The sequence below is a fragment of the Chroicocephalus ridibundus genome, chromosome 2 (assembly GCF_963924245.1).
Source record: "Chroicocephalus ridibundus chromosome 2, bChrRid1.1, whole genome shotgun sequence".
Classification (NCBI taxonomy): Eukaryota; Metazoa; Chordata; class Aves; order Charadriiformes; family Laridae; genus Chroicocephalus; species Chroicocephalus ridibundus.
The window spans coordinates 63,658,010-63,681,622 of record NC_086285.1 but is presented as its reverse complement, the minus strand read 5'-3'; the positions used below and the strand labels follow the sequence as shown (position 1 = coordinate 63,681,622).

At 44.4% G+C, this 23,613-nt stretch overlaps 2 protein-coding genes across 5 annotated transcripts; both read left to right on the top strand.

Moving 5' to 3' along the window:
• The first annotated feature begins 1,960 nt into the window (after window positions 1-1,960).
• On the top strand, window positions 1,961-7,559 carry LOC134511565 (probable 2-ketogluconate reductase). 4 transcript variants are annotated; one of them, XM_063325730.1, is made up of 6 exons: window positions 1,961-1,985; window positions 4,155-4,539; window positions 5,499-5,670; window positions 6,015-6,193; window positions 6,741-6,837; window positions 7,191-7,559. In XM_063325730.1, exons 2-6 carry the CDS (start codon window positions 4,158-4,160, stop codon window positions 7,342-7,344), a joined length of 984 nt encoding a protein of 327 aa, XP_063181800.1. In that variant the 5' UTR covers window positions 1,961-1,985; window positions 4,155-4,157; the 3' UTR covers window positions 7,345-7,559. The 4 variants fall into 4 exon arrangements, with proteins under 4 accessions (XP_063181800.1, XP_063181802.1, XP_063181803.1 ...); XM_063325732.1 differs by lacking the exon at window positions 1,961-1,985 and adding an exon at window positions 2,501-2,593 and having other exon boundaries at window positions 7,191-7,557; XM_063325733.1 differs by lacking the exon at window positions 1,961-1,985 and adding an exon at window positions 2,589-2,699.
• A 1,128-nt stretch (window positions 7,560-8,687) lies between these two features.
• Window positions 8,688-21,666, top strand: RBFA (ribosome binding factor A). Its single transcript, XM_063325735.1, has 7 exons — window positions 8,688-8,892; window positions 9,452-9,494; window positions 10,141-10,317; window positions 12,219-12,331; window positions 13,525-13,609; window positions 15,166-15,236; window positions 16,910-21,666. The coding sequence occupies exons 1-7, from the start codon at window positions 8,777-8,779 to the stop codon at window positions 17,286-17,288; spliced, it is 984 nt and encodes a 327-aa protein (XP_063181805.1). The 5' UTR covers window positions 8,688-8,776; the 3' UTR covers window positions 17,289-21,666.
• The last annotated feature ends 1,947 nt before the right edge of the window (window positions 21,667-23,613 follow it).

Here is a 23,613-nt window from a genome sequence, read left to right as displayed (position 1 = left end):
ATACTTCAAAAGTCTAATCCTAAGAAACAATTATTATGCAAGCACCTTATTAACACCGCAGACATCAGCTTGCCCTGCAGTATTACATGGGCACCAATGGCAATTATTTAATAATGGGAATGAAGTTCACGGACTGTGCAATTCTTCTCTCCCCATACCCAGAGACATTTATTTCAGAGAACTTTGTCACAATGCTGGCACAGTAGATCCCCTTCCGTAATAGAAGATGAACAGTACACTGCAACACTAAGTAATTCAGCTTAACACGCTACACGAAGGTCTATGAGGTATCTACAAATTACATCTACTTAGAACATCATAGCGCACTGGTGCAACACTCATCTTGTTTTACCTTAATTAGACTTAGCTTACGGTAATCATTGTTTTATTGCTGTCCACACTCTCCTCTGTGACGTTCTGTGTCCTGGTAACTCGAACAGCTCTTCAATCACTCAAATATGAATGACTTTTTCTGTCAAATATGTTTCTGTACAGATATATCTCCTCCTGAACCATAACTTGAAATTAGATGTTAAAGTTACACAAAAAAAACTTTGAAGCCATCTGATTCTCTCCACATCTAACCACGCAACACACTCATTTTCTTGACATTTGATATGTATGCCCTGGATTTTTGCTTAAAAAGAGTAACAGTCCTTTGACTATTATTTTTTTTGGGTCCTCCGACTAATTGCTCCTTCATTTTTTTCATTCAAATTTATTGATTTGATATAAAAAGGGAAAAACTACCATGTCGTCCTTCCAAAGTTGTTTTTTTTTTTTACCTTCACTACTAAAATGTGTTAGACTTCCTTCATGCTCAGCAAGAATGACTTGTGTCTTTGAGAGGGGCTTTACAATGGTCCTTTATCTCAGGTATTGTAAGGTGAGCAGTCAGTTAAAAGATCAACTATTATGCCTTATCAGCAAACTTGGAAGCAGTTGATGTGGAACAGGGAATGTGCAAGTATTTTAGGGTTTGTTGCTTTTTTTTAAAGAAGAAAATTCAAGTAGGCTTAACTAAGAATCCAGTTAATATGCTGTAACTCCATCTTGCTAGTTAATGAATTTTTGCTTTAAAGTTTAACTGTCTGAACTTGAAATCCATGTAGGCAAATGATACTAAAAATCATCACCAGGATAACAATTTATGGGTTTGTATAATTATTACAACATTTTATTATACTTTATCTTTTCATTAGTCACTCTTTTGCAAAGCACTACAGCAGTCAGGAGAGACACAGCACTGCGCAATTACTGGGTATTTTGTGAAGTGAAGGAGAGAGGTCCCCGGTGCCCACGGCACCAGCGTTTCCCAGCTCCCGAGCTGTTCCCACCACAGGAGCCAGGCATCTTCTCAAATGCCTGCTGACCACCTGCATGGCAAGGGGGATCGCGCCTGCACAGGTTTTGTGAACAGAGTACTGAAGCGGTACTTGGCAGCCTCCATCACCGGGGATTTACAGCTCGAGTAATCTTATCAGCAAATTTTTCACACATTTCTCAGCTGGGGTAGGTGCAGGACCGCCTGCAGTGGAGATACCCAGCTGCAGTGACTGAGCACCTGCCCCTGCCCCAGTTGCTTAGCCCTTGAAGAGAGGTTTTGAAGGCATTCTTAGAATCTTTGAGGTTGGAAAAGACCTTCATGTGTGCAATGAGATACGTCACTGGTGGCTGCTGGCCAGAGACAACTGACCACGTGCAAACTGGAATATGCTCTGTAACCCTCAGCACAAGAATTACGTGGACCTGTTGAAGCAAGTCCAGAGGAGGGCCAAAAAGATGATCAGAGGGCTGGAGCACCTCTCCTATGAGGACAGGCTGAGAGAGTTGGGGGTTGTTCAGCCTGGAGGAGAGAAGACTACAGGGAGACCTTATAGCAGCCTTCCAGTACCTGAAGAGGGCCTACAAGAAAGCTGGGGAGGGGCTGTTTGCAAAGGCATGAAGCAATAGGACGAGGGGCAATGGTTTTAAACTAGAGCAGGGTAGGTTTAGGTTAGACATTGGGAAGAAGTTCTTTAAAATGAGGGTGGTGAGGCACTGGCCCAGGTTGCCCAAAGAGGTGGTGGAGGCCCCATTGCTGGACACATTCAAGGCCAGGCTTGATGAGGCTCTGAGCAACCTGATCTAGTTGAAGACGTCCCTGCTTACTGCAGGGGGGATTGGACTAGATGACCTTTAAAGGTCCCTTCCAACCCAGCACATTCTATGATGCTATGATTCTAAATAGTGTAATGACCAAAGAGAGCCCAGGCCACAGCCAGTACTCAAAGACAGCGTGGAAAAAACAGCGTGCTTGACGTTAATGCAAAATCCCGAGTAACAGCGCGGAGACACGACGCATTTTTACAAGCACACAACTACTTGTGAGCACCTGTTGCTCTCTCCCGGCTCCCCCGAGGGGTCTGGGGGGCAACTCCCGCCGCCTCCCCGCAGCCGCCGGCCCGCCGGAGCACCTTTGCGGGCGGCGGCAGGCCCCGGGGGCGGCCCGGCCTGGGCAGCCGGCGCGGTGCCAGCGCGGGGCGGTCCCGCTCCGCCCTCGCCCTCCCACGGACCGGCGGCGGCGGCGGCGGCGGCGAGCGGGGCCGGCGTGGTGAGTGCTGCGTGCGGCGCCGCGGGATCCCCCCGGCCCGGGGCACCGGGAGTGCCGGCCCCCCCGGGGGGTCCTCCGCGCCTCGGTGGCCGCGGCTCAACGGGAGGTGGGACCGGGCGTGCGGGGCGCGGGGGGCTCCCGGGGGTCTCCGCGCCCCGCCCGACGGTCCGCCCTGGCTGTCAGCGGGATGGGAGGCGATCTGGCCCGTTCTCTGCCTTCCTTCAGGGCCGGAGAGAGCCCTGCGGCCGCCGGTCCGGCTCCTTCCTATCTCCAGTCCCACCTGCAGGCTCGCCGGGACACCTGCACACGCCTTCAGACAGGGCTCAGCCCGCCCTAAGCCTGGGAAAGCATCCATTGCACCGCGCTCCGGAGGCCCGGGGGCTTGGGAGAGGAGAGGGGGGAGCTGTGGTCCTGTCAAACTGGCGGTGGGGGAGCAGCGGCGCCGTGTTGCGGCAGCCCCGGGGCTGGGGGTCCTGCCGGTGAGCGGCCGGCGAAAAGCACCGCCAGCTGGCGTCGGGCACAGCACACGCTTGTCTCTTCTGTAGCGCTGGCACTAGGGCTGCGCATCCTAAGGAGCTGAGAGGCAGCGTGATGGTCTTTAACCCGAGATAAGAGACTTTATTCAATGCTTATAACTACTTCAATCAATGCTTCTAAATACTTGAAGGTCGGGTGGTCAGGAGGACGGGGCCAGGCTCTTTTGAGTGGTGCCCAGTGAGAGGACAAGGGGTCACGGGCAGAGGCTTGAGCACAGGAAGTTCCATGTAAACATGAGGAGGAAGTTCTTTACTTTGAGGGTGTCAGAGCACTGGAAGAGGCTGCCCAGGGAGGTGGTGGAGCCTCCTTGTCTGGAGACCCTCAAAACCCGCCTGGACGTGTTCCTGTGCAAGCTGCTCTAGTTGAACGTGCTTTGGCAGGGGGGTTGGACTAGCTGATCTCCAGAGGTCCCTTCCAACCCCTGCCATTCTGTGATTCTGTGATTCTTTCCAGAGTTGGTGGAGTGAAGAGCTGTCAGGACCCTGAAGGAGACCAAAGGGGAAAAAGCGTAAACCTATGTTCAGAAAGCAAATTAATAACTCCAAAGTCCATAGTTGACAAATTATAGATCTGTTATACTCAACAAGACTTTTCCTGGGATAATCTCATTCATTCTAATTACTTAATATGGTTGCATAGGTGGCAATCAAAGATGGAACTTCGGGGCTAAAAAATAACCCTTCCACTCACATGGCCACATTCTCAAATTATCAAGACTTTGTCCTTTAAATATTGAATATCAAACAGGACTAACATCTGGTAGCTCTTTTGTTTAAGTGTTAACATAGCTGGTGTTCCAGAAACAATGTTTTCTTGTCTTATTAACAAGATGATATAAAAATTGAACATCCTTCTGAATAACAGAAAGAACAGAAGAAAAGTTCTGCATGCGGGAGTCAATATCTTTAGCCAACTCTGTCATCAAGGGGGAAAACAGCACGGAATGGAGCCAATCAACTCCTGTTTTTCAAAAAAGGTGTAATGGGTCACTTGATGTCCTTTTGGTTTCTCATTGCTTTTGTAGGGCATGGAGGGTCAGGAACTGCCTTATGTGCTAATTGACTGTATAGGAGGGAAGCATGGAGTATACGAAGACCACATTGAATTTCTGGAGAAACACTTTCATCTCATCACCATGAAAGAATATCTTGAAAACAAGAAATTTCTCACTGAAAAGATCAGAGCTATTTATATGTGGTATCACAAACCAGTTATTAATGAAGAGCTGCTCCAGAGCTTGCCTAACTTGAAGATAGTTGCAAACTCTGGAGTGGGAATAGATCACTTGGACCTGAAGCTCCTCTCCAGCTATGGTGTGAAACTGTCCAACACTCCATTTATTGTTTCCACTGACACTGCAGACATGGGGATGGCTTTGATGCTGGCATCTTCCAGGAGGCTTGTGGAAGGTAATAATTGAAATGGTTTTAGTCTTTTTGTAGAAAAGGTGACTTTTCAAAACATGCGGTTAGAAAGCGTGTGCTGACGCAAAGGTAAGCTTAAGAGTAGAAATATGAGAAAATACAGGGATGAGGAAAAAGTTAAGACAAATCTGTCATGTTGACAATAACTTGCAGGTAGTGCATACCATTTCCAAACAGGCGTATCAGCAAGGTAGATGTGTTCCTCTTCAGACAGCCCTAAATTCAGGCCTCTTCTCCCTCAGCCTGTAGCCAGTTACTTGTTCTGCTTGTTCACTGCGGTCTTGCTTTTCAAGTTCTAATAAAAAGGGATTAAAAGGAGGTATTTTCAAGAAGGCTTGAAACCTGTCTTTGCCAAGCTGGCATGTACCTGAGTCATTACGAACATGCAGTCCAGAAAAACCTGTCCACCATCCTCTGTGTTTCTTTTTCTTGCCAACTTTGGTGTATCAAGATGGCTAGGAATCGTATTTTGGCCTTACTGAAAGTCTTAATGGTACTACAACTGATTCATCAGTTGCATCATTCAGTATTTACGGTGTAGGTGACATCCACGGCACCGCCAGTTTCATTAGCCCTGCTGATGAACCACCATGAGTAAGAAGCTGTGTTGCCAAGTTGCATTTCAACGGCACAATAATCTGTACTGCCGGCAGAGAGAGATGATGGGCAGGGGTCTGATGTGCATCGAAGGGAGGTTGCTGCTTTGCCCTCACCTTGCCAAAGAGGGGCTGGATATGTTTCTATCCTAAGCAAGAAAGCAATGTCAGATGCCACATTGAGAGTTCAGCATTATTCACTTGTCCAGAAACGCAATAACATTATGTTGCAGCTCCTCTGCTTCTGCCTTATCTTATAATAAAAAGTAAGCGGGAAAAAAAAAGGAATGATTCCAGGAATCGGGTTATGCTTTACATGGCACTTTTCCTTCTTTTCCCTCTGCCAAGGCTATCAGATGGCAGTCTCCCCTGACACGGAGTATTTCCCCGCTGACTGGCTGGGGGATGAGCTTTCTGGGGCGACCTTGGGGATCGTGGGAATGGGCACCATTGGCTACAAAGTGGCCGAGAGAGCCAAAGCCTTTGAAATGAAGATTTTGTACCACAACCGGAATCAGAGGTAAAGCTGGTTGCAGCTCCACGGAAGGTCTGTTTTGTCTCCGTTACAACGAGAAGCTGTGACAGAAATGCATTTATTTTATTATTTATTCAGTGCATTTGCAGGATACTCATTTCTTACTTTCCATCCTCACATGTATATTTACTGCACGTTTGTCTATAGTGCACTTGGTGTTGTGGGAAACAGCTTAGCATTTTTCTATTGCGTTACAGTCAGATACCTAGCTACCTGCTTTGCAGTACAGAGTGATGAAAACATTTAAGAAACCTTTTTTTTTCTAGTGGTTATTTGAACTTTTTCTTGTTGCTTACTACTGGGGTTTAATTTTGGGTTTTCCCCCTCAGAAACAAGGATGAAGAAAGTGCTGTTGGAGCTATTTACTGTAAGAAGATAGATGATTTACTCCAGCGGTCTGATTTTGTGTTGCTGTCTGTGAACCTGACTCCACAGACACACAAACTGATTGGGAAGAGAGAGCTGGAGCTGATGAAACCCACAGCTACTCTCATTAACATCAGCAGAGGTAAGGTGCGGAATAAACGAAACTGCATTATGGTTTGCTGGCATAAAAAGTCCTGGGAAAACCCAACTCTAATATAGAGCCTGTCACTCCAAAATTTTCGGTAAATTATTAGATTATTTAGATGTCTGCGGTCACGTCTCAGCAAAACATTTAAGCATTTCCGTAATTGTGAGCAAGTAGGTCTCTAAAACACTAGTGAGCTTGGAGTGTCAGGAGCCCGTGTATATTTGTATAATCTCCTACTTAAGCTTTTCATTTATGTAGGGCAGTGTTGTTTCTAACATACATCAAGGTGGCACAGGCCACCCCGAAGTCTCGCGTTGTACTTTGTTTTATGTGTACTTACTGCCTTTCAGAATTCCTGGCTGTCCAACTCTGATGCACCTACCCAAGCTTTTTCCTCCCGCTTCACCACCCTCTCTCTGCTGCCGCTTCTGCTTTGTGAACATTGCTAGCCCTGCTGTTTGCCTGACCACCATGCCCAAAAGGATGGTGCGGGAACAGTGAGGAATATGAAAATAAGGGTATCGTTCTTACTGCCAACCAGGTCTGGTTGTGGATCAGGATGCTTTGGTGGAAGCCCTTCAAAACAAAGTTATTAAGGCAGCTGCTCTGGATGTGACCTATCCTGAACCTTTGCCAAGGTAGGACATGTATTTAAGTTAAATATAAATGAGTGTGTATGTGTGTAGTTCAAACTAAGTACAAGTTTGTGAGCATGTAGGAGCACATGACGTATGTGCACTAGTCCTGCTGAAACGGTGTCCTCAATCCTTCCATCCTAGCCAAACAAAATTCACACTGACTCATTTGGAGGACTTGTTGCATAAAAAACCCACAAGCTAGGGAGCAGTTTCAACTCCTCTGAGTATGCTTGGATGATGCAATTAGTTTTTATTTTTAATTATTGTTTTAACTATTTCCCTGGCTCCCTTCAGGTGACGAAATAACAGATTCTTTGTGAGTGAACAGCTCCGTATTTCTTTTCCTTTCACAGGGATCACCCTTTGTTAAAGCTGAAGAATGTTATAATAACTCCTCACATTGGAAGTGCCACCAAAAAGACACGTCGCCTTATGATGGAAAACATGATAGAAAGCATACAAGCGGGTCTTACCGGTCTTCCTATCCCTAATGAAGTATTACTGTAAAATGGCCTGCATTTAATGTTAATGCTATTAGTGTTTATCCTGGCCTGAGAAAACAGTAATTTGATCACTCTTCATGTAATTAACACGTGTTATACAGATAAAATGTGCAAATTTATTTAAATAGCAAAAGCGATTCCATGTGGAAACCTGCAGTCTTTTGTCACAGACTTCACTGAAAAAGTCAAGTCCAGAGTCTCGCATTGGTGTAATCAATTTTGCTCACCTCCTCTTAAAATTGCCCATCGACCTAACACTGAACTGCACGACGTTTCAATCGTATTCTAGTGTCCCCAAGGCACCGCCTGGCACAGCAGAGGCCTCAGACGATGTGTTGGACCAGCGGTTCCTGACGCTCCAGCAGCAGCCATGCTTGTCTTTGGGGAACAGTTTGCAAGGCCTTTGCTGGGGTAGCCCTTTAATGGAAATGCCACAACCAGGTTTATTTTAACTTCCAAGAGAACTCACTGGTCCAGACAGAAGCCTCTGTGCATAGCTATGCCTGCATGGGGCTGGCCTGTCTCTGTGTAAGAATCATCCACCAACCTGGGGGGAGCTGGTGGATGAGAAGCTCACCATGAGCCGGCAATGTGTGCTCGCAGCCCAGAAAGCCAACCGCATCCTGGGCTGCATCAAAAGCAGCGTGGCCAGCAGGTCGAGGGACATGATTCTGCCCCTCTACTCTGCTCTTATGACACCCCACCTGGAGTGCTGCGTCCAGCTCTGGAGTCCTCAGCACAAGAAGGACATGGACCTGTTGGAATGGGTCCAGCAGAGGGCCACAAAGATGGTCTGAGAGCTGGAGCACCTCTGCTGTGAGGACAGGCTGAGAGAGTTGAGGCTGTTCAGCCTGGAGAAGAGAAGGCTCCGGGGAGACCTTACAGCAACGTTGCAGTACAGGAAAGATGGGGAGGGACCCTTTGTCAGGGAGTGTAGCCATAGGATGAGGGATAATGGTTTTAAACTGAAAGAAGGGAGATTTAGATTAGATATTAGGCAGAAATTTTTCATTATGAGGGTGGTGAGACACTGGAAGAGGTTGCCCAGGGAAGTTGTGGATGCCCCATCCCTGGAGGTGTTCAAGCCCAGGCTGGATGAGGCTTTGAGCAGCCTGATCTAGTGGGAGGTGTCCCTGCCCAGGGCAGGGGGGTTGGAACTGGGTGATTTTTAAGGTCCCTTCCAGCCCAAACCATTCTCTGTTTTTTTGATTCCCCCAGCTCGGGCCCTGCGGCTCCCCAGTGTCGCCTCATGCCTGTGCACAAAGGCAGCCCGCCTTCCCTCCCGCCCGCGGCCGGCGCAGCCCGTGCCACCGCCTCCGCCGGGGCGCCTCGGGCCCGGGCCGCCGCGCCGCGAGGGGGAGCCGGCACCGCCGGAGCCGCCGCGCCGGGGGAGCTCCAGGCCGCTGGGCCTTGCCGGGCCGCGCCGTTGCGGCAGCATGTGGGGCGCCCGGGCGGCGGCAGTGCCGGCGCCAGGATGGTGCCGGGCGCTGCGCAGCTCCGCCGCCCTGGGCGGCTCCAGGAACCTGCTGAAGAAAATGCTCCGTAAAAAGAAGTAGGTGCGGGGGCGCCGGGCCAAGCTGCGGGGTGAGGCGGCTGGGGCCGGACAGGCCGCCGGGCCTCCGCTGGTGTGGGCCGCCTGCGACCTGGCCAGCGTGCCCCAGGCAGGCGGTACCGTTCCCCGCCAGGCCGTGCCGGTGCCCGGCGGTGCGGTCTGTGGGCGCCGGGCGCGGTTGCGGGAGGGGGCTGTGGGGCTCGGGGCGCTGCCGCGTTCCCGGCAGCGTGGGGCAGAGCCGCCCGCCCCGAGCCGCCCGCCCCGAGCCGCCCCGCGACCGGCGGCTCTGCTGCCCGTGGGGCTTCGGCAGCGGTGCCTCAGTGCTGTGCCGAGACACACCGGCCGCTAAAGAGGCCGCAGGGCTGTTCTCCCCCGCCTCGGCCCCCCGGTGCAGCCCCAGCCGCGGGCGGGAGGCGGCGCTCCCCGCACCGCTGCGGGGCTGGAAACCCGCGTGTTGCGCTGCGCCTGCGGGCGAGCGGCGTGTCCGTCGCACGGGGAACCCGTCGTTTCTCTGAGCTGCCGAAAGATAAAAGCTGATTTCCTTTCCTTTCTCCAAAAGAAAGAAGTTTTGGTACGACAGCCCGACCCTGGGGTCTAAAATGGTAAGTGCGAGCTTTTAAGGTTTATCTGTGCCGGGAGGAACTAGCTTGTGTCTAACTTTGGGAAAAGCATTTTCTGAGGGAGAAATAGCAGAATTTTGCGAATGGACACGAGGGCTCCAGTTGCACTGTGACATGCCAGGACTGCTGTCAAGAGAAGCCACTGGGTTCCCCGTGGCCCTTTCCTCTTCTGTGCTGGTCTTTCACCCGCGCCGGCACCAACACTCCTGGATGCTCTCGAGGACGTCGTGGAGAACTGATCCAGATTAAGACTTCTGTATACCAGTTTAGTTTTACTTTTATGGAAAACAAGTTTTTATGTTTGTTTTGTCAAACAAGTAATGCTTTACAGTTAATACATACTGTATTTTAGAAAACGGACTTACTGGGCTGCATAACTCGCTACAAAATAATGAAGAAACTAAGAAACCTTGGCCATAATACATGAAGGTCAAAGATTTTGTGAACAGAAATATTCTTTATTGAAACACCTGGTACATAAGAACTATATAAAACCATCACAACTGCAATAAAGGCATTCTAAGAGCATACTTAATAAAGTGCACAAAACTGTATATAATTGCCAAATCCAAGTTTGTAACTACTGATTAATGTGTTGTTTTTTGTTTTGTTTTTTTTTTTTTAAAAGATGTATGAACCAACCAAGTTGGCCTCTGTAATGAAAGATGAGCAGACAAAAACTAGGAGAGAAGATAACATACGCTGCAGAGTCTTGAATGGTCTTATTCATAAAGCTGTGGCAGAGATGATGACTACCTGTGAAGTTAATCAAGAACTTTATGATCTCAAGCTGGAAATCTGCAAGGCAAGTGCCAAAGCTACAGCTTGTGTTGAGCTGCTCTGACAACGCCTTGAGGTGGGCATGGCACGCTAAAGGAGCTTCTCTGGGTGTTGTGATGTGTGCAGGAATTTTACTGCATTGCTTCTGTTGTGGCCAGAGCACAGCAAGATTCGCCTTGTACACTAGGAGGGCTTTGCCGCTGCTGTACGTGGCTTAGTAGACCTTTGCCACTATAATGCCAGTGCAGCTTAGGGCAACTAAATGGTGATTCTCCTGGTATGACTTTTTTTGTTTTCTTACTCGGACATGTACTGTTTGCCTTGCCCTTTCAGAAGGAGGAGCCTGGTCTTCCCAACAGAAGTGTATCTTTCCAAGAGCCTTCTTGGTGCAGCTGTGGGAAAGCTGATACCTCCTCGTGTCCCTCAACAGCATTCTTACATAGGCAGAAGACCTAAGTGGGGTGTGAGCTTAGTTCAAAAATTGCAAGCTTAACAAAATGGCATTGGCAAGCAAAGTTCTGGAAAGAATTGGAATTCTTAGGTAATTGTAGCTAGTGTTGTCATAATTTGTGGTTTCGAAAGGGATGTTGAAGCTCTGATTCAGGAACTAAGACAGTCTCCACATTGCTGTTTGTTGTCTGTAGTTTTTTCTTCTACATTTGCTATTTTGTTAAGATTAGATGATACCAATGTTTGGCATAAAAGCTTGATGGACTTAACTTTGTTAAGTTAGAAGCATGGAAAAAAAAATGGCACCTAAAAGCTGCATCTGTGACAAGGGGTTTGTCATTTATGATCGAAACAGATGTTTTTGACAACTGAATTCATTCTGTGTTCAGGCAAGTGATTAAAATTACATGGGCAAGATGAATCTTTTGTCTCTATATGTGCAGTATCCTTCATATAGTATTTCTCTCTCTCTACGGCTTTGAGGACTGCTTGTCTAACTCAGATGGTGTGCCTGCACATAAAAATACTGGCTGGTGCAGGCAAGCCACAGCACTTTCAGGAGGCACTGCTGTAAATGAAACAATTTAAAACATGAGAGAGGGAAAGAAACAGCCTTCTTCCAAATACAGTCCAGATTTTATTTTAAGTGCGTAGTGCCTAGTGTTCGTGCTGTACTGGGACATAGCAGAGACTTAGTCCTGATTTGGTCTTGAGCTGATTCCGGTCTGATATCGTTACTTCCGTTATCAAAAGAAATCTTCTAGTAGGCTTTCTGCAATCCATCAGAATTTGTTTTTTTCGGTATTCAAAGTTACAGTCACTGGTAATGGTATAATGGTAGTACAGATAAGAATCATGCTTCAGGCCTGATGCATTAAACTTTTATTCACTCGATAACATTACTGGAGTTGTCTTTTTCTGCTGACATATGTAGCCACCTGTTTGTTTGAAGATGATCTCTGAACTGTGTCTTCCAATCCTCCCTCTTCCTCGGCTCCTTCCTTTGGTTAAGCCAGATAGGTTATTAGAAGTTTGCTGAGTGTACTCTCACAGTGAGAACCTGTAAGACACTGCTAGATGCCATGAATGACTGTTACAGAAATCTTTCAGAATCCAATTTTTGTTTCAGAAGTTTATTCTTCAGGAAGTTTTGGTCTATCTCATGTGTGCTTTGGCTCCTGCACACCATGCGTTTTCAATTGCGTTTAATTCTGGTTAAACGGGAGATTAGGCAGTAACTTGCCTAAATAGAAAAAGTCCTTTCAGGTACTGAATGTAAATCTTACTTGGTGCTAAACTCTATCTCTATAAAGGCACCATGTAATTTATGGTTCTTAAGAGCAGAGATGGGATAAGAGATTCTCCTAAGAATTTACATATCCAGTGTGGGTCACCGTATGCTTATTCATGAACTAGAGACTTTGTTGTATATGAAGTATGTGTATGTATCATTTTAAAGAAACTGTCTTTTTGCAGGTGTCGCTGGCATCAAACTTTTCAGCATGTCGTGTGTACTGGAATCCTGCTGCCACTACGGAGAAAGACAGTTATATTGAAAGTGTACTGCAGAAGAGTGCTCCACGTATACGGTACTGCTATGGGACAAACAACTAGACCGCTTCATAAATTCACAGCCATGTACTAGTACCATTTATTAAGTATTTCTAACAGTCTACATCTGATGTAGGTTTTTAGATATTTGGAGTCAAAGTATCTCCCGTGATGAGCCTCACAAGGAAGGATGGCTGTGTCAGACCAGCTGTGTGTTGTCCTGATGAAGCGCAGCTGGCTTATTTGGCGTCTGTGTTTTCCTAGGATAGGACTGGGCTGAGCAGAAAGAAAGAGGAGCCTGGATGAAGTTTCACTTCATTGTACTAGTGATAGTGGGCTGGACATGCTGTGTGTTAACAGTAGGCCAGACTATGATGCTGCACAAGAGGACTGGCAATTACAACAAGTATATTCTTACCGATTCACTGTGGAATTCTGATCGCTAGCGATAATTTGTACCTCCAGAAGGGGTGACCAATATTATAGAAATTTTTCACAATACTGATAACAAAAAACAAATGTCAGGATGCTACTTTGCATTGTGATGCTTTTACCCATTTGTGGCAGAGGGTCCAGTGAGTTTTCAGGATATCATAGAGATTTTTGCCTCTCCCTCTTTCCTTGGCTTACCCTCTGCTATCCAGCCAGTCTGTTGCAGGATCAGGACTTCACACCATGGGAAAGGTGGCACTGAAGCATACTTGTAGAGCCATTTCCTTTCCCCCTGTTTCCCCAGGCTGTGTAATTCCTGCTCCAGCACATTGCTCTCTTCTGCTTCCAACAGCTTCCGCTCTTTGGGAAGGAATGTTGCTGGCTGCTAAGAAGACGAGGGGAGCCCTGTCAGTCCTTCCTGCAGCTAGCATGTAGGACTAGTTGTCTTGTCCTGCTGTGAGGGCGTTGTCCTCAACTGCTCTCACGGCTACAGTGGGGATACAGGAAGACAAATGAAATGGTGAAAGACCTGCTCCAGCCTGTGCATATAGGAGACAAATCTAATATCACCGATACTCAGTGGGATCTGCAGCTAGTAGTTTTGTAAGTTACACATTCAGAGTTGGGATTCTTCAGTGATGTATTGCTTAGCACTAACCTGAATGGATACACATCAGACTGTAAGTTTTGCAAACCATATCCTTAAATTTGCAGTACTGCTGGAATTAATCTAATGTATTTTATCTGTCCTGGAGGTGCTGTACTGTTACTTATATGGTGAATGCTGTATTTTTGCCAGGTATCTTCTGATGAGTCAGCAGATTCTAGGAAACGTACCCCCAATAGTATTTGTAAAAGACAAAGAAGCTGCAGTTGTAAAAGAGGTAATTGTAATCTTTGACTCGATGTACAAATATAATGATATGCAAACATGGTGACTTAGCATGCCATAATGCTTAGGAATATGGAGAGAACTGATCAGTCAATTGCTCTACCAGTCTACGTGAAATATCAGTCTGTGTCTATACCCTTTCCTCTTCATGTTCCAGTGCATTTTAGCAAAGAATCTTGAGTAAGACTGATGCTTATATACAACATAAAAGAATCCTTGTAGCTATTGCCTTATGAACTTTTTTGGATGCTACTATTAAAATTTCTGAAGTGAAGTTTTCAGAGAAGCTTGTAGGCCAGATCATTAGGCCAATAAAGAAAACTTCAGACCATCTAGAAATGCAGTGAACTGCTTGTGTGTGGCCAGAAAAATTCTGAGTTTCATGCCAATATACCGATCCACGGTGCAAATGTTTTTCACCTGTATTAGCATCAACAAAACCCACGAGAATAGAAATGAACTAAACACTCCTGAAAGCTGTTTCTATTCATTATTATGCTCCCCCTAATCAGCACAGGAACTTCTACGCAAGAAGTAACAAGTGATAACTTGGTCATTACTGTTATTACTCTATTATTAACACACTTAGATGGAGGTACAAATATCTACTCCTGCAGGTCCTGCCTTTCAGGTCTGTTATTGTGGAACCTGTTCCATTAATCACTGTTTGTCAGACTTTGTTAAATGACCACTTACTCTTTTTGATGAAGAAACCCCCTAGACTATCTTACCTTCAAGTTCAGTGCGCAGGCACCAAGAAAGTTAACCACTTAAGACAAGCAAAACCCCTCCTTGTATAGCTTCTGTCAGTGAATGTACTGGGAACCACTTAGATGGATGATCTTTTCACACTTTGCAGATCATCAGATTTGTGTAATCCACATATTCGAATAACAGGGCTTGAAGTAACGTAGCTGAACCTAATTTTGAAGTATTGGAAGAGGGGGAAGGGCCATCCAGTTCAACTCCAGAATAATATGCTGAATTGGAAAGGAAGTAATGTAAAGAAAAGTAGGAATAAAAATTTCAGATGAGATAAAATTTTCACAATTAGGTACAGTCTCTAAGCACTGAATATACTAGATTTGTAGCTTTTACTGGTTAGGTGCCATGTTAAAAGGGAGTTGGGAACTCAATATTTACATGTAATAGAAATATAAGCTTGCAGAAAGGGGGAAGACATGAAAAAAATCTCAGTGTAAGGATGTTATAAAAAAGGATTTGCAAGACTGAAGTAAGACCAAATAAAACAAAAATTATGTATGTTACACAATCCCTAGCCAACTGTTCAGAACGTACATAAGGCAGAAAAGCTTTGTAGGAATCCCTGGATCACTTATGCTATCTGACACAAACTTCCCAGGCAAGAAGTGTAAGCAGTTCCTGTAAATGGAGGAAAAGGCTATTTTGAAATGGTTTTGCTAAATATTCCAAACATGTAGAAAGTAAAGTATTTGATGTTAGGTACTTGTCTGTTTCTTGTGTAAGTGTGAGCAAAGTAAATTTAATACAGGACCTTTAATGTGTATTGTCTTCATGTGTTTACAGATTGAGGAATTATTGTCAAGGGCTGATTTTGGACCTCCAGAAGAAGAAGAAATATCTCAAAATGATTCTAGGTGGGTTTTTTGAAGCACAATTGTACAAGTGTCCGTTTTCACCTCTGTTGGCCAACTTAAACTGGGTATTATTTGACATGACAGTATATTTTAATTAGATGTGTACTTTGTTGTTCTCTCAGAACTGAGCAAATAGTGTTATGAGGAAATAGAAAGTAGAAGAAAGACTTTTTGTAAGACCTCACTTAAAAGGCATCTCAGCTTTTAAAGAGATCAGTTGGGCCCTTTTATTAACAGAAGAGGCTACAGGATAGCCTAGGACAAAACTAACACGTAATCATCCCAGAAGTTAAATGTGGAGGACTGCATTTTATTTTGTGGCTTAAGCTTTCTTTACCAAAGCTACACCCATTTATGAAAATTAAGGGAAAATATTTCTTATTGCATGTGCTCTGGCATACTTTCATATTTTAGTGCAGACACATTTTCATAGGCTATTTTGTCATTGGTTCTTGTACATAGGTATTTTGCTGCAGACCACGGGTTTGAAAATATGGAAAGGGAAAGTCTATTTTTTATACATAAGACCTCTGTTAAGCGTCGGAGAATGTCTGAATTGTCAGTTGTAACAGTCTAGTGTATACGCTTTCAGAGGCAACTAACCCATCAGGTGATATTAGAACACATTCTTAGAAATTAGCTGTGTTTGATGTCTATACTCTGAGTGATAGTCATCAGACTTGTTACATGCAGACCCAATACTCGTACTTCACTTTTATGAGAGAAATATTTTTTTTAGATTTTCTAAGAATTCAAGACTCAATGTGTTTGTGATAATTACATTTTTAAAAAAGCTTTGCAGCAGTAATATTTGTTTCTTGCTGGTAATTTTCTCATGAGGATAAAAGCTCTGCATTTACTTGGCCACTTTTTTTCTGGTATAAGATTGGTTTTTTATAAAGGAGTTACAAGTTTACTGACAAATCTCCCTAACTTAACAAAAAAAGTAAGTTAATTTAGCATTCTTCTATGAGGGATTTTTTGGTATTGAGGGATAGGGCTGAACAATCTATTGGAATAATGATTTGGTGGACTGGATGCTCTCAAAGCCCACAGCCTTGCACTTGTGTGCTGCAGTCTGTTGGTGGAAATTACTTTTGTGCCTTAACATCTCACAGGACAGTTCATCAGGTGCAAATAAGAAGTAGCTTCTTGGGGGAAATCATTGTTGTGACAGACTTTCCCACAGGGCACCTAATGTCTTCCTCTGTTTGTGTCTTGTGGAAATACTGAAGTCCAGCTTAAGGTGCCGTATGCTGTCGTTCATACGTTTGTCTGACACGTTTTGGGCACAGGCTGCTGCTTCTCACTTCTTGGAAGACCTGGGAGAGCTCTTAACGTCCTCGGGGCTCCCAGGTGCAGTGCTCACTCTGTTACCTATGTACACCTTTTCCCAGAAACAAACAGTTTTATCTGCAATATAGTTGCTTTATTGGCTTCCTCCCATTAAATCTGTTGACACGCTGACAGGCTTATACACAGCCTGTCCTTGGACACATGGTACGGTGGTAGGTAGGTGGTACAGTAGGGAGCACAATGTCAAACACGGTGCATTAATAAAGTTGAACTGAAAACTCCAGGTTATTTCTGTGATACTCAAGTTGTCACAATTAGCATTGCCCCTTAAAATATACACGGAGAAAAAACTATAACATCTGTTTTCCTTTCCACAGTGAACTGGTCTCTTCAACAACTCAATCTTCAGATTCACCCATGCGGTCTAACCTTTTTGGTATTGATCATGAACTGCTGAATAAGCAAATAATGGACTACAAAAGACTGAAAGTGTCAAGAGATATAGAAAGCGCTGCCTGGACAGAAGAGCAGGAGCAGCAGCTTTCTAAGATTAAAAAGAAAATGAAGAAGAAAAAAACAAGGAATCCTCCTGATGATGACATTACGCCACAGAAATACTTATTGGACAGATATGAAGCTGATTACTGGAATGATAATACTGAGTCGGTCTCGGACTATGAGCTGGAGGATGAATTACAGGAAGAGGTAAATGAATTGGAGGCGAATGATGGCAAAACTCTTAAGTCAGACTACTGATAAACTGAAATGAAGTGAAAAAGCCACTCCCTTCAAAATGGAGGCTGCCAATAGCAAAAAAAAAAAAAAAAAAAGACTGCCATAGATACCGAAAGATTAGTTTGGTATAGACTGTTTACCACATCCTCTTTCAGACTAATAGATTTGCCACACGTGGGGAGGTTTACTAGCACAAGATATGTAAGAAAACCAAAAATGCTATTTGTGACATTCTGTTAAACAGCTTTCAAGCTGCTGCAGTTGTAGGACTTTCAACCAGAAAACAGTTTTATAATAAGAAAACATACATAGTGCAGCACTGAGTTAAAAATTCTTGCAGTTCTGTTGATTATTTCAAATAAAATTATGGTTTCTGTGTTGAAATAATTATATTTTTTTTGAGTGATCTGGATAAAAATAATCACAAAGTGATGGTCTCTGTTATTCTAAGGTCAGGAAGGAAGAAGGAAGCAAAATAATGATAGCGGTGTTCAAAGAGCAGCCTTTAGTGCACAAAAACCAGGACAGAGTATCCTCTAGAGGAGCTTGTGTCTAATGGGGGAACTCTTTCCACAAAAAGGTGAATAAAGTTACAGCCTTGAAAGAAAATAAATTTATTTATTTTAATATTCAGAAATTTACAGTTGCGCGAGGGGAACTGCAACCAGAAAAGAATGGAGAACTGCTCATCTGTTCAGCAGAACTGGGCAAAGCATTGATCATGACTGAAAAAACGTGTTAAAAACTCAAAGGCAGAGAAAAAGCAGCAGGGATGTGTGAGCCAGCACAGGCAGGATGCAGGAAAAACCACAAAACCATGAATGAAATGCAGGGTAAATTTTATTTTCATTACTTCGCCAACCGGGGGATGCCCAAAGCAGCACCCGGGCAGAAGCACACAAGCGGGAACGTAGGCACCGCTGAGCTCGGTCCATGCTAGAGGATCACTGACCCTGCTGTTTTCACCTGTTTATCGAGGATACATGCAAGCATAGTTTACCATTGTGCTTTGATCTTTCCCACAACAGGGCAGGAATCTCGAGCATGTTCTCAGGCTGTCTCTGAATCTTGCCATAGGCCTGTGTCGCCTACACACAGATGTTCTACTTGTGCAACACACAGGGCCAAATAACAATTAGTACGATATATGTGTTTTTCGACACCTCAGCTGCAAGTCACTTGAGCACGTTTACAATCCCTTTTGCCAATCTTCTGTTATTTTCCCACAAGGCAAGAACGCCCTAGTAACCGTTTGAGATTTGGAAATGGATGGGGAGTCACATAAAAAGCGAGAATAAAGCTTCCTGGCTCAAAGCAAGTAAAAAATAATAGCATAGAGTCAGAAGGGCTGGAGCTTCAAAATAAGTCATAACTAACAAGGTAGTAAAAAGTAATTCTACCAGAAATAAAGAATATTTAATTCCAGTAGTTAATGGGGAAATAAAGAAAGACAATGTAAGGAAGGTTGCACTGCAGTATGTTGCCCTAATTTTTCAAAAAGATTTAAAAGACAGGGAGTATAGGCTCCAGAATATAAAAAATAGCCTAAAGGATTTTTAGGTTGAAGAGAGGAGTTCGTGTCAGCAAAGAATACTGAAATTCACTGTACGTAATTTAATAATCCCCTTGAAGCATATTCTGAAGATTGATTGCCTGTAAGAACACAGAGAGGATATGGGCTGTGAATGTCCGTAGGATTTTCCTGTAAGCCGTTTAGAGCTTGCATTGAATGAGGCTCAGGATCTCATAAGTGCATCACTTTTCTTAGGATATGTGTTGAAGCTGTAGCTCACGTTAGTACTTCCTTAACTTGAAGTAGGTGAATAATCCCACAAATTTCAGCGTGCCTTATTCAGGCTTTCCAGGAGTTCTTCCTAAATTCCATGGGGCAGACGCACTTTGAAATAGATGCTTTAGTTTGTTTTCCTGTGAGTGAAAGGTATTTATCACATCACAAACTGTTCACGTGGAGTATCACTGTCAGTCAAAGCTAGCCGTGAACTTGTTGCAACTTAGCAACAAAGCTCTTCACTTTTTGAATGAACAACAGGAACCTGTTAGTTGGTACTTGGTAAATGAATCCACAGAATATGTGGGACTGTCCTGCCTCTACCTAAAGGTTAAAAAAACGGAAAAAAACCCCAACACCTAAACAGCCTACATATTAGGCTTTTGAAACAGTGAGAACAAAGTTGATTACCTCTGCGTCTTGTTTAGCTTGTACATCTATAAACTAGGTTTGCCGTTCATAGATTAGATTTCATCTAAAACCAACCAAAACCATACTCGCTGTCAGCCCTAATACTTTTACTCCCTTGTTAAGCAAGTGAGGGCAGTTGATCTCTTCTTGCCACAGCTAATATCACAGAAATCAGGCTTTGTCCAAGAAGAGAGATGGCCTAGTGCTTACTCAGGGTGTCCAGGGATGGAACAGCCATTCCAAACCTGATGATGAGGAAAACAAAACAAAAGCAACCAGATTTAGAAGAGATGGAAATCTTAAAAATGACCAGGCGGGACAAGACCGGAAGGAAGAAGCAGCTCAGGGGGTATCTGGAGAATGGCAGCAGAGCAGGTGGGTGGGAGCAGCTCTGTCCCTGTTCCCCGCCCTCATCAGCGTTCTGCCTCAGCCTCCGCTGGCTTCCCAGGGAATCATGGTGGGAAGTTTTCTCTGCTATGCTACCAAGGCTTTTATAGTTGTAAAAGACAATAAATGAACATTACACTCTATCTGAGCAATATGAGCTATTATCACTTGCAGAATCCCTTGATTTAGTTTTTATGTACTGTATATATAACCACAGATGGGAAAGGAACTTCTGGGGCTTTCAGACCTGGTCCCCTACCTTCAATGGCTGCCAATTGCTGCAGTCCTGTTAATCCTGGTTAGGAATATGCAGCTGGCAGTAATTGTTATTTAATGTTGGCAGAATCAGACAGGCAGCTGAACTTAAGTGATTGGTGCCCCTGTGAGCATGTGCTACACCACTTGCGTGTTTGAATCAATGCGATCAGTCAGTGACAGTTTTAAAAAACACAAGAGCTTTCATTGCTTCCTGTGACTGTTCCCAAACGCTCTGGGACACTGGAAGTGTATTGTTCAGATCTAAGTTTCAGACTGAATGTAAAGAAATGCTTTAGTTACCCCTCCAATCTGGTTATTTTCCTGAAGACATGGTCCTATAAGGTGCTAATTTTGAAGGGGAAACGAGGGCACAAAGTTCCTCTGCTTCTTTTTAGCCAATCAGTTTGATTTCTTTGACCACTCTAAGACCTTGCCCTTAAAGCGTTTATGCGTTTTGTGTCTTTCCAAAACGCGTTTTGTGTCTTTCTCCAGCGGAGTTGCTGAGGAATGCTGCTGTGCTGCAGAGAGGCTGACGGTGAGAAGTTTACTAAACCTCTCTGAAATGTGTAACTCAAGGAGGGCGACAGTCTCCTTTCTCATGTGAGTCAGAAAAGCCACTGACAAAAATGGCATCATGCCAGGGAAATTAGAAAAACAAGATGCACATCTCACCAAAATCTTATTTTCTGTCCAATATATTACTTATTTGTTATGAAAGCCAATCTACCCTTAAGCCTTGCTCACACATGTAAAGCCAAGAAATGTAGAATAAAAGCTCAGCAAAGAGAAAGAAATAAGTATACTGCCCAATGCTTGGCCATTTTGTCCTGTATCTAGCTCTGCAAGGGGATAAGAGAAGACAAAATGTTTAAAGATTTCAAAGCTCTATAGAATGTGCCCTATCAAACCAGAAGAAAATCTTCATCAACTAGGAATAATGAGTTGCATGCATGTTTTTCTTGCATTCAATCACTGTACATTGCTGCGCTGCACTCATTTGTACTTTAAAATCTGCTATGGTGAAAGAACCAGTCATTCTCATAAACACCTAGCCAACAAAGCATCACACTTCAAACTGTAAGAATAAAAATGCAGAAATGTTTGTCTAGTTTTCTGAATTTTTTTTGGTAGTATGTTCTTCAGGTCCATCTTACCTGGTGGGCTGTGCTCAAACTTCCTGGAAAACAAATTCTAAAGGAGAACGCTTGTAGTTAATTTATTTCAGTTAATTACTCTCTGGCTCCAAGGAATAGGTAAGGAAAGCAAGAGAGAGAAAACAAAGCTGTGGGAATAAGTGTAGTAAAATGGCAGTGCTACAGCAGATGTGTTGAGATTTGTGGTGTCTTGTAAAGGAGACAAGTTCCACGGCTGGGATCCATGGGCTGGTGCAGTTTTCAGCAAGTTACCTAGGACAAGCTGGCATAATTTCAAGTGATTGTTTTATTCTGCAGGTTCAAGCAATATTTGTAGCTTTTTGTTGAACCCTCTGCAGTTGCAAGATTTATAAACTTTTTGTTATTGGTGGCGTGTTAGTGGCTTTCCAAATAAAGTAATATTGCACATACGTCTGTTCCTGGCTCCCACACTAAAGGCAGAAGTCAGTATTTACTCTGTTTTTAACATGAGGGTTTCAAGGGTGCTAGGTCCTTGCTTCAGTGCTAGACCAAGAAGTCTGTGAGTGTCTCCACTGGTGTGTGTCTCGGGAGAGGGAGGCTTCTCTATTTCTCCTATTTATTTCTTCAGTGGAAAACTTTGATTCAGGATTTTGCAGCAGTCCACAGCTGTGGTTCACAAGACTGTACTAACTTCATTGACATCACTAACTTGTAACTGAAAATCGTCACCTGATTCTGAGGAGAGGCTTCAAACAAACAGCAAGGAAGGAGGAGCTGCTACTGATGGACTCCAGGCAGCTTAATACATCTTTGGCTGCAATCAGGCCAAAAAGATTGGTCTAGGAACACAGGTGGCTCCTAGGAATACAGGGTGGCTCCTGACAAAGGAAAACCTGGCACAAGGGAGCTTGGGTTCTCTTGTTGGCCTGATGACAAGCTGCAATGGCAACCAAAAAATCACAGAACAGCTGGGGTGGGAAGAGACCTCCATGGGCTGTCTAATCCAATCCTCCTGCTCAAAGCAAGGTCAGCTACAGCAGGTTGCCCAGGGCTGTGTGTGGTCGGGCTTTGAATATCTCCAAAGAAGGTGACTCCAAAACCTCTCTCAGCTACTTGTTCCAGTGTTCAACCACCCCCACAGCAGAAAAGTGTTTTCTTTTGTTCTGACAAAATTTCCTGTGTTTCAGTTTCTGCCTGTTGCTTTTTTTATCACTTGGCAGCACTGAGAAGAGCCAGGCTCTGTCTTCTCTGCACCTCCTACCAGGTGTTTATAAACATTGCTAAAGTCCACCTGAGACCTCGCTTCTTGAAGCTGAACAATCCTAGCTCTCAGTCTCCCATTGTATGAGAGATTCTCTGTCCCCTATACTGTGAACAATTAATATCACTGAAATAAGCTATCATCTTAATATTAAGCTTATGTTTAAGGAGCCAAGACTTACTAAACACAGGTGCGTTTTCTAGAGCGTGGTGTTCCCAAAGAGGAAGCAGACAACTCAAAGCAAAAATGCTACAATGCAGAAGCACCTAACCCAGCCCTTGACCAAGTCCTGAACGCCAGGGAACACCCGGACAGCTAACAAAAATCCCCATCCACTGAAAACTCATGGCTAGAAAATATCTGGGACTAAAGCAATAAAATACCTACCCAGCATAAATCCCACGGTATGGAAAGAAAATCATCTCTCTCATTGGACAGGCCAATGGAAAGACAGAATCAGCTGTGCTAGAGAAATCTTGTACCTTCTTAAATTCTGAACTGAGCACCGAAGGGAGTGCCTGATGTTTTTGTCCTAGCCTGAGGCTTTTAAACAGGCAGGAATCAATGAGGAAAGTATGCTGAAGATGAGGCAGAGCGAGTGCTGCTCACACAGTGAATCTGCCTTGCCTGAGTGCTTGGCTGGAGACCACGTCGTTTTTCCTGAGCAACGATCAAGCCAGGCTTTAATGATTACCCCCAAAACACAGAGGTGGAGGCTGTCAGTTAGAGGACTCCAAATAGCTGCATTGATGGCCAATTTTTTCGGGAAGGGAGCTGAACTCTCTCAAAATAAACTCTGTGTTTCTTCATCTAACTTTTCACAGTTCATGTAGAGTGAAAGAGCCACCAAAATGCTTACTTCACCTATTTTCTTTCCCTAGGCAGCACAATAGATTTGAAGAGCTGACATGCAGCCTGGTATGTCCGTTGCTAGCAGTGCGACTTTTGCTTGGTAGATTCCACATGGTTATTATAGCCTATGGAGTGTGTGCCTCCTGAAAGAAATAATGAATAATTCAATGAATATTTAAAAGTGAAACAGTAAGCAGTGATACGCTGAGATACCATCTCCTCATTACGAAGCACAAGAGCCAAATCATTCATCACTGCTGCTGACTCCCATCT